At 28.4% G+C, this 11,213-nt stretch overlaps 1 protein-coding gene across 1 annotated transcript in view; it reads left to right on the forward strand.

The window, feature by feature from the left end:
- Nucleotides 1–6,126, forward strand: part of LOC135143000 (GTP-binding protein Di-Ras1) — a 138,099-nt gene extending 131,973 nt beyond the window's left edge. Inside the window, exon 4 of the mRNA XM_064074822.1 lies at nucleotides 3,909–6,126. Within this exon, the coding sequence (XP_063930892.1) occupies nucleotides 3,909–4,236 (328 nt within the window). The 3' untranslated portion in view covers nucleotides 4,237–6,126. The remainder of the gene's footprint in view (nucleotides 1–3,908) is intronic.
- The last annotated feature ends 5,087 nt before the right edge of the window (nucleotides 6,127–11,213 follow it).

Raw genomic sequence — 11,213 nt, forward strand, 5'->3', positions numbered from 1 at the left:
TAATGTTTCTTTTTTCAATCTCAAATTTTTCAATATTCGGATTTTTCACTTTTTCCATTTGCAACTTTTCGGTTTTCGATTTTTCAATATTAAATATTTCTAGTTTTGATTTTAAATGTTAATAACAATTATTCCTATAATTTTAAAAAACATTTCACTTATTGTATTTTTCAATTTTTCGATTTTTAATTTCACAATTTCTCTACTTTCAGCCTTTTCAATTTTTTAATTTTTCGATTTTCATATTTTAGATTTTTCGGTTTTTAAATTTTTCGATTTTTGATGTTTCGATTTTCCTATTTTTCATTTTCTCGATATTTTAATTTTTATCAATTTTTAAAATTCCATTTTTCGATTTTCTCGGTTTCTCAATCTTTTCGATGTTTCTTTAATTTTTTAAATTTTGGATTTTCGATTTCGCGGCTTTTCTATTTTTCGACTTTCCGATTTTTCAATTTTTCGATTTTAAATGTCACATTTTTTAATTTTTTAATTTTTTTTTGTTTTTCGAATTTTTAAATTTTTGATTTTTTAGTTTTTTGATGTTTTGATTTCTAGATCTTTCGAGTTTTCAATTTTTACGTTCTTAAATTTTTCGATTTTTTAATTCTTCGTAATGTCTTTTTGTCGACATTTCGATGTTTTCATTTGCTGATTGTTCGATTTTTCGGATTTTGACTTTTCAGTTTTTCGATTTTGGCGTATTTCAATTTACCAATTTTTCGATTTTTCGACATCTCGGCTTCCGAGTTCTCGATTTCTCGATCTTGATATTTCGATTTTTCGATGTTTCAGTTTTTAATTTTTCGATATTTCTTGGAAATTTTTAATTTTGGAATTTTGATTACCCGATTTCTCGGCTTTTCGATTTTTCAATTTTTCGTTTTTTAAACTTTCGATTTTTAAATTTTTAATTTTTTTTTTCTCAATTTTTCGAATTTTCACTTTTCAATTTTTCGATTTTGGCGTATTTCGATTTCCCGATTTTTCGATTTTTCGACATCCTGACTTCCGAGTTCTCGATTTCTCGGTCTTTTGATATTTCGATTTTCAGATGTTTCAGTTTTTCAATTTTTCGACATTCCGATTTTTCAATTTTTTGATTTTTAAATTTTACATTATTAAATTTTTTTTTTTTTGTTTTTCGAATTTTCAAATTTTTTATTTTTCAGTTTTTTGGTATTTTGATTTCTAGATTTTTCGAGTTTTCGATTTTTAGATTTTTAAATCTTTCATTTTTTCAATTTTTCGATTTTCTAATTTTTCGTAGTGTCTATTTGTCGAGATTTCGATGTTTTCATTTTCTGATTGTTGAATATTTCAAATTTTCACTTTTCAATTTTTCGATTTTCCGATATCTCAACTTCCGAGTTCTCGATTTCTCGATCTTTTCATATTTCGATTTTTCGAAGTTTCAGTTTTTGAATTTTTCGACGTTTCCTTCGAATTTTTTAATTTTGGATTTTTGATTTTTCGATTTCTCGGCTTTTCAATTTTTCGACTTTCCGATTTTTGAATTTTTCGATTTTTAAATTTTTAATTTGAAATTTTTGAATTTTTCGATTTTCTGATGTTCCGATTGCTTTCGATTTTTGGACTTTTCGGATTTGGGCTTTTAAAATTTTTGCTTTATCTTTACAATTTTGAGGATTCTATAGTTTTTCGATTTTCGAATTTTTCGATTTTTTTTTTCGATTTTGAGTTTCTCAGTTTTTAGATTTTCAATATTTAAATTTTTTGTTTGTTTCTTCAGTTCTTCGATTCCTTAATTTTTGATTTTTCAATTTTTCGATTTGACATTTTGGTTTGTCGATTTTCAAAATTTTTCTAATTCTCCATCTTTAAACTCCTCGACTTTTCAAGTTTTCGATTTCTCAATCGTTCGAGATTCCAAACTTTTTCCAATTTGTGGATTTTTCAGTTTTTCAATATTTTAATTTTTCGATGTTTTGATGTTTCAATTGCTTTCGATTTTCGACTTTTCGGATTTGGTTTTCTTAAATTTTTGATCGTTCGTTTTTTAATGTTACGGTTTTTCAGCTTTACAATTTTGACGATTCTATAATTTTTCGTTTTTAGAGTTTTTGGATTTTCCAATTTTTCGATTCATTTTTTTTTTCGATTTTGAGTTTCTTGATTTTTGGTTTCTCAATATTTCAATTTTTTGTTTCTTCAGTTCTTCGAGTTTTTAAGTTTTGGATTTTACAATTTTTCGTTTCTTCAGTTTCTAGATTTTTCAATTTTTCGATTTGATTTGATTTCGACATTCCAAATTTGAAAATTTTCCAATTTCTGGATTTTTCAGTTTTCGAAATTTGAGTTTTTCGATTTTTTGACTTCTTGACTTTTCGAGTTCTCCATTTCTCAAACTTTAGATGTTTCGATTCCTCGATGATTCACTTTTTGAATTTTTAGAAGTTTCTCGATTTCGCGGCTATTCGATTTTTCAATTTTTAGATTTTAAAATTTTAGATTTTTGCATTTATCATTCAATACCTGTTTCTATTTTTTCAGTTTCTCGCTTTTTAAAATCTTTCTACTTTTCCATTTTTTAGACTCCCCAATTTTTCAGGTTTTAGATTTTTGAGTTGTTCAACATTTGAATTTTCAAAATTTTTCAATTTCTGGATTTTTCAGTTTTTCGATATTTTATTAATCTGTCGATGATTTGATATTTCGATTGCACGGTCATTTCTACTTTTCGGGTTTCGATTTTTAAAATGTTTGGTTTTTCGATTTTGTAATTTTTCGATTTTTCAACTTCAAATCAAAAAAATGGAAAAATCAAAAATTCAAAAAACGAAAAAATATGAAACGAAAACTTTGAAAAACGTAAAAATTTTAAATCAAGAATTTGAAAAATTAAAGAAACGAAAAATTCAAAAATCGAAAAAACGACATATGAAAATTAAAGAAATCGGAAAACCGAATAACTGGAAATGCAAAAATTTCAAAATCCAAAAATTTGAAAATCGCGAAATTGAAAAAAAAAATTAAAATTCAATAATCGAAAAAGTTCGAAATCGAATAAACGAAATATGAATTGCAAAATTGAAAAAATGGAAAATCGAAGAATTGAAAAATGAAAAAGGCGAAATTTGAAAAATTGAACAAACTAAAAATTATAAAATCGAAAGAAACATTGAAAAAATAAGGAAATGAAAAAACGAAGAATTTTGAGGAAACGAAGAACTGAAAAATCTAAAAATTACAACCTGAGAAACAGAAAAATCGAAAAGTGAAAAACTGAAAACCAAAGAAACGAAAAACTATGAAACCGAAGCATTGAAAAATAGAAAAATTCAAAATGAGAGAAAATGAAAAAACCAAAAATTGTAACATTTGATTTTGGAAATTTATTTTTTTTATGATAACCCTTATAAGTTGAAATAAAAATATGTATATAGTATTAAAACAAATGTCAAGAAGAGGATTTATTTGGCAAAATTTTAAGAGGACTTCATCAATTTTTTGGAAATAAATTTTGATCACAAGTGCAGAGATGTCTTATTTTATAAAATTAAAAACAAATTTGCTGTTGTTTGTAATTGGTCGAGTGGATTCGAAGATTATCTGTTTAACAAAAATCCGCAGAGACCGCAGACAGACAGACGGGCAGAAATGGGGGACCTATTTTTTCGTACTCTAGGGGTCATAAAAGGACGAGAAAACATACACTTACACTCGAGATGCACGCGTTTCGCGCATTTTTTGCTACAAATGCTCTTTGTAAATAAAACAAGAAACCAGAAATATAACAAAACAAAAATAATCTCTTTATTATATTAAAAAAAATACGACAAAGCTACGCCTTGCCGAAATCAACCCCCAAACTTTCTAGAAACCATTTTACAATATTCTTGATCACATGTTCGCCACGTCACCATTAACCCCTCCCTTTTCCGCAGGGTGAAGGTCCTCGAGTGCTCCGCAAAGGACGACATCAACATCAAGGAAATATTCCGTTCGTTTCTGACGCTGTCTCGGATATTTCCTCGAGATACCGAAGATTCCAGCGGCTTGAAACGTCGATCCAGCGCGTACGTCTCGGCGAGCAAGGGCGGCCGCAGGGCGGCGAGTCCCGCCCCCGAGAAGGACAAGCAGGCCGGCTCGTCCGAAGTCCGCGAGGGCCTGTCCAAGCCCAGATCGCGCTCCCTCATCCGGCGGGCCAGCAGGAAGACCAAGCAGCAGATCAGGGACGCTCACAACGGGGTGGAGGAGTGCATCGTCTCGTAAGGACCGAGGGCCAAGGGCACGATGAAAGGGTCGAATTTACTGCGGGGTCAGCGGGTTGCGGATCGACTAACGTGTGAAGGCTGGGGAGGAATTCAAACGGGGGGAGATTTATGCGTGCTCATGAAGTGCTCCAAGATATAAAAATGCTTTTAGGAGTGATAAAAGGTGATTTAGGGGCGTGTTTCTTGTGATAAGGGGGTGAGGCGAGGTGCAGATGGGATTGTTATTCAAAACAGGGGTTGTGCTTTTTACTGAGGATTTTAGAAACGAAAAGATAGAGAAATGTTTCCAAAAAAAATATATATATATATATGTTTTGCAACGGTCCGCGAAGTGCGGATCTGCACCCAGTCGCTTCACCTCTTTCCAACTCACGCCAATAGAGAGAGAGAGAGAGAGAGAGCTGAGGATCAGATTTTGTTACCTTGTAATATATCTGAGGAGCAAAGTAAAATAGTTGGAAGGAAGTAAGTGTCTGGGAGACCACTAGAGTGTTAAAGCTTTTCCTACGCTAGTCGAGTGGGCAGCCCCCAATTCATTCGTCGTTGTAAACTGGTGTACCAGTGATAATACGAGTGATCTACCTAGACCTATGTAGTAGTTTGTAACCGCACAATATCAACAAATAACGAATTTTACTCTGGATGTTTTATATCATGTAACCGGCAGTTAGAAAACCGTCCCATCTCAGATGTCTTCATACATATAGTATCTAGAGGAACTGTTTTTCGTTCGTTTTGCCCTTGTTTGTAACCACAGTAACCAGATGTCTTCAGTTGTCATTATCACGAGAAACAAGAACATTGCGGGTACCAATGTACATAACTATAGTTGTTAATGTCATTTTGTACTAAGACCACCATCCGTTTGACAGAGAAGTGGTTCTCTGGGTGCGAAAGCGGAGTGGGGCTCTTTGGAATTGACAGTTGACAGTTGACGTTTGACATTTGATGATAGCGCGCGCGCGCGCCCCACCGCCCCATATCGTTGGTCAACAAGGTATACCTAGCACGACTAGACTCTAGCGTAGTTTAATGTTAGTACTTTGTATGTCGTTTGAGTTGGTATTTTATAATTTCGACAATATCGTTATGCCCAACAATGCATTAGTGAATTTCTGTAAATAGTAAATAGAACTTCTGCGTATTGTGATACAGTAAGTATTGAGGCTAAATCGCCGAATCAACTGTAAAAACAAGGTCACGAGCCGCTCCAGAAGTCTAGTTTCTTTTAAGTATAAGTTCCTAAGCGAAATGTTTGAAAATAAAATCAAAAACGGGGGCAGCGCCCCCTATACTACACATTAAGGGATCATGAGCTACTACGATTAAATTTTTTATGATTTTATACTGAAGGTGTGTACATAAGCATTTGTGGATTGACGTTTCCAGTTTACATTTCCAAGCTTCGAATTTCGGGAGAGTCTCGCATCTACATGGAGTTTTCTGTCTGTGCTTTTCATTGCTTGTGTACTAGTTATAATCTCGATTTATGCGTGTCTATCTTAACATTTATTATGTCCATAGCACTTTAACCGTTATAGCACCGAAATAGCTGTTAATGTTCTTCGGGGAAATTGGATTTTTATTGTTACACTTGATTGGTCACCATTAAGACTCTGTATTGTTGCTAAATTGAGAAACATGACGGAGCACAAGAGTCTGTTATTTTTCTAGACATATGCCAATACAAAAATTGTTGTTACGTATAACAAAATGACGCTTATATTATAAAGTTTGTATGTATATAAGCAGGGTCTAGCAAGTTGACTGAGCGACGTCACACGTTGAGTTTATAGTCATGTTGTTAATACTTGAAGTATTGTTGTGTAATTTTGTATTATTGTGTTTATGCTAAATGGAATGTTTTTTAAAAATTATATGGAAAGACGCTGAGTGATAATATATCATTATTCAAAACACTAAACTTTCATTTCAACCTTACGCTTATGCGCCACTTTTGCCATACCTGAACTATACCACGTTTACCGAACAGATGGAGTTGAAAAAGTGCGTGATTTCCACCTGTTCAGTAAACGGCTATAGACACAAATAAAAAATCGGTGGAAGGTAAAATTGAAACATCCAGAAATCGAAAACCAAAATATCAGAAAATTGAAACATCAAAAAATTGAAAGATGGAAAATTAAAAAATTCGAAAAATTGAAGAGTAGAAAAAACAGAACTGAAACAACGACAAACGAAAAATCGCGAAAATCTAAAATTTAAAAATCAAGCAATCGAAACATCAGAAAAACGAAAAATTGAAAACTTCAAAAACCCAATGTTTAAAAATAGAAAAACTGAAAAATTCAAAATTTAAAAAATCCAAAAATTGAAAAATCGGAAAATTGGGAAATCGCAAAATTGAGAAATCAAAACATCGAAAAATTTGAAAATCTAAAAACCGAAAAATTTAAAAATCGAAACACCGAAAAATTCAAAAACTGAAACATCGAGGAATCGGAACATTAAAAATCGAGAAATCGAGAAGCCGCAAACTCAAAAAATTGAGAAATTGAAATAACCCAAAATCGAAAAGTTAAAAATTAAAAAAGATTTCAAATTAAAAAATCGAAAAATCGAGAAATTGAGCAAAAAATCGAGAAATTAAACAATCAAAAAATCGAAATCTCGACAAATCAAGATACTTAAAAAGCGAAAAATTTTAAAAATCGAAAAAATCGAAATCCGAAAAAAAAAATCGAAAAATTGAAAAGTAGAAATGTCAAAAAACTGAAAAATATCGGGAAATAGAAAAGTCTAAAATTTAAAAGAGTGAAAAATTACAATATCGAAAAATTGAAGGACCGAAAAATTTAAAAACCAAGAAATCGAAATATCAAAAGATCAAAAACTTGAAACTTCAAAAACCCAATGTATGAAAATCGAAAAATTGGGAAATCGCAAAATTGAAAAATCGAAACATCCAAATATTTGAAAATTGAAAAGCTGAAAAGTTAAAAAATCCAAAAACCAAAAAATTTAAAAATTGAAACATCGAAAAATTCAAAAACTGAAACATCAAAGGATCGAGAAATCGAGAAACCGCAAAAACAAAAAACTGAGAATTCGAAATGGGCTAAATCGAAAAGTTAGAAATTAAAAAGTTTTAAAAATTCAAATAAAAACAAATAAAAAAAATGGAGAAATTGAACAATCAAAAAATGGAAATCTCGACAAATCGAGAAACTGAAAAATTAAAAAACCGAGATACTGAAAAATCGAAAAATTTAAAAACCGAAACATTAAAAAAAACAGAAAAATCTAAAACCAAGAAATCGAAACAAAAAAAAATAAACAATCTAAAATTTAAAAATTCGAAAATTTTAAAATATGTAGAAATATCGAATAACTGCAAATTTGAAATATCGAGAAAACGCAAAATCTATCATTTTAAAAATCGAAAAACTTAAAATAGATATTGAAAAAATGAAAAATCGAGAAATGATGTTTCGATTTCGTAACAAATTCGAAAAATTGAGAAACTGAAAAATTTAAAATTTAAAAATTAAAAAAACTGAAAAATCGAAAAAGTAACAAATGGAGAAATTGTAAAATTGAAAAGTCGAAAAATCACAAAATTGAAGAATCCAAATATTGAAAATAATTCCAAAACTGAAATATCAAAAAAATGAAGAATGGAAGAAAAATTGAAGAATCCAAAAATTTAAAAATCCGAAAACTATAACACCGAAAGATTGAAAAATTCAAAAATTGAAAAATGTAGAATCTAAAAACTGAAGTGGCGAAAAATTGAAAAATCGTAAAACTGAACCATAAGAAAACTGAGAAATCGAAAATTTAAAAAATTGAAAAATTGAAGAATCGAAATATTGAAAAATCCCAAAATTGAAATATCGAAAAATTGAAAAATGGAAGAAAAATTGAACTATAGAAAAATTGAAAAATCTCGAATCTGAAATATGAAAAATTCAAAAATCGAGAAAACGAAGACGAAAAGTCGAAAATTAAAAAAAATCGAAAAACTGAAAATCCAAGAAGCTGAAAAATCGAAAAATTGAAGAATTGAAAAACTTAACACTCGAAACATTTAAAAGTCGAAAAATTGAGAAATTGAGAAATCGAAGTAGACCAAAATCGCAAGTTAAAAATTGAAAAATTTAAAGAGCAATCAAAACATCAAAATCTCGATAAATTGAGAAACTGAAAAATTAAAAAATCAATAAATTGGAATGGAAAATCGACAAATTTAAAAATCTAAAAGTTAAAAATTTTACAAATGTAATATAAATATCGAATAACTAAAAAATTGAAACATGGAGAAATCGAAAAATCCAAACTTTTAAAAATTAAAAAAATAAAACATCGAAAAAATGCAAAATTAGGAAATCAAAACATCAAAAAATCGAAAAATTGAGAAACTGAATTATCGAAAAATTGATGAATGGAAGGAAAATTGAATAATCGGAAAATTGAGTAACTATAACATAGAAAAATTAAAAAAATTTAAAATTGAAAAACTGAAGAGGCGAAATATTGAGAAATCGTAAAACTGAAACAAAAAAATTGAAAATTCAAAAATTTGAAAAATCGAAAATTTGAAGAATCGAAATACTGAAAAATACCAAAATTGAAATATCGAAAAATTGAAAAATGGGCGGAATATTAAAAAACCTTAGCATCGAAAAATTCAAAAACTGAAGAAACATCGAGAAAACGAAACATAAAAAGATCGAGAAATCGAGACGTCACAAAATCGAAAAATTGAGAAATTCAAATAGGCCAAAATCGAAAAATCGGAATGTTAATAATTGAAAAATTTAAAGATTTCAAATTTAAAAAAATAAAAAAATTGAGAAATTGAATAATCAAGAAACCGAAATCTCGATAAATCCAGAAACTGTAAAACTAAAAAATTGATAATCTGAAAAACGGATAAATTTAAAATCGAAAAATTGAAACATCTAAAAATTAAAAATTTTACAAATGGAAAAATTAAAAAACCCAAAAATCTAATAATAAGAAGTTGAAAAATCGAAAAATCGAGACATCGAAACATCAAAAAAATATAAAAATTCAAAAAATTGTAAATAGAAATATGGAAGAACTGAAAAATTTAAAGAACGGGAATTTTTTTTTGAAAAAAAATCGAAAAATTGAAAAACTAAAAAATCTAAAATGTTAAAATTGAAAAACTGAAAAATCGAAGAAGTTAAAAAATGGAGAAATATTAAAGTGGAAAAGTCGAAAAATTGAAAAATTGAAGAATCGAACTACTAAAAAATTCCAAAACTAAATTATCGAAAAATTGATAAATAAATGAAAAATTGAAGAATCGAAAATTGGGACATCCCAAAAGTATAACATAAAAAAATTGAAATATTTTAAAATCGCAAAACTGAAGAGCCGAAATACTGAGAAATCGTTAAACGGAAACATAAGAAAATTGAGAAATTGAAAATTTGAAAAATAGAGGAATCGAAGTCAAAATGTCGAAAATTTGAAAAATCGAAATACTGAAACTCCACGAATCGAAAATTGGTGAATTGAAAAACTGAAAACTCGCAATATTTAAAACTCAAAAAATTGAGAAATAGGACAATCAAAAAAACAATTAATCGTGAAATTAAGAAATCAAAAAATTAAAAATTTAGAAACATCAGAAATTGAAAATTCGAAGAGTCGAGAAATTGAAGAATTGGAAAACTGAAAAATCCTGACACTGAAATATGGAAATATTGAAAATCGAGAAACTGAAAAATTAAAAAATCAATAAACTGAAAAATCGATAAATTTAATACCGAAAAATTAAAAAATCTAAAAATTAAAAATTTTAAATGGAATTGAAGAACCGAAAAATCTAAAATCAAGAAGTCGAAAAATCGAGAAATCGAAACATCAATACTGAAAAATCTAAATTTTAAAAATGTGAAAAATTGAAAATAGAAATATCCAATAACTAAAAAATTGAAAGATCCAGAAATCTAAAAATCTAAACTTTTAAAAATAAAAAAAATAGAATATCGAAAAAATGCAAAATTGGGCAATCAAAACATCAAAAAATCGAAAAAATGTGAAACTAAAAAATCTAAAATTTTTAAATTGATAATTTTGAAAAATCGAAAAAAGTTAAAAAATTGAGAAACTGTAAAATATCGAAAAAAATGAAAAATAGAAGAATGGCAATACTAAAAAATCTCAAAACTGAAATATCGAAAAATTGATAAATGGAAGGAAAATTGAATAATCGAAAAATTGTGTAACCCCAAAACTCTGAAAAAATTGAGAAATCAAAAATTTGATGAAACGAAAAACTGAAGAATCGAAATATTGAAAAATACCAAAATTGAAATATCGAAAAATTGAAAAATGGAAGAAAAATTTTAGAAACGAAGATGCGGAAAGGCGAAAAATTGAAAAAGATAAAACTGAAACATTTGAAAATTGAAAAATCGAAAATCTGAAGAATCGAATTGATAAATAGACGAAAAATTGAAGAATGGAAAATTGAAAAATCCCAAAACTATAATATGGAAAAATTCAAAAATTTTAAAATCGAAAAACTGAAGAGCCGAAATATTGAGAAATCGTAAAACTGAAACACAAGAAAATTGAGAAATCGAAAATTTGAAAGATCGAGGAATCGAAGTCGAAAAGTCGAAAATTAAAAAAATCAAAATACTAAAAATCCACGAATCGAAAATTGGAGAATTGAAAAACTGAAAACTCGCAATATTTCAAACTCAAAAAATCGAGAAATGGGGACAATAAAAAAATCAATTAATCGCGAAATTAAGAAATCAAAAAATTAAAAATTTAGAAACATCAGAAATTGAAAATTCGAACAGTCGAGAAATTTAAGATTGGAAAACTGAAAAATCCTAACACTGAAATATGTAAATATTGAAAATCGAGAAACTGAAAAATTCGAGAATTAAAAAACAGAAATCAAAAATCGAAAAGCTGGAAAATCAAACATTCCAAACATTTTCCAAAAATCTCGATGCCTAGGAT

Source organism: Zophobas morio, unplaced genomic scaffold, assembly GCF_036711695.1.
Source record: "Zophobas morio isolate AGI-343-1 ecotype UQ-CSIRO unplaced genomic scaffold, CSIRO_AGI_Zmor_V1 ptg000057l, whole genome shotgun sequence".
In the NCBI taxonomy this organism is placed as follows: Eukaryota; Metazoa; Arthropoda; class Insecta; order Coleoptera; family Tenebrionidae; genus Zophobas; species Zophobas morio.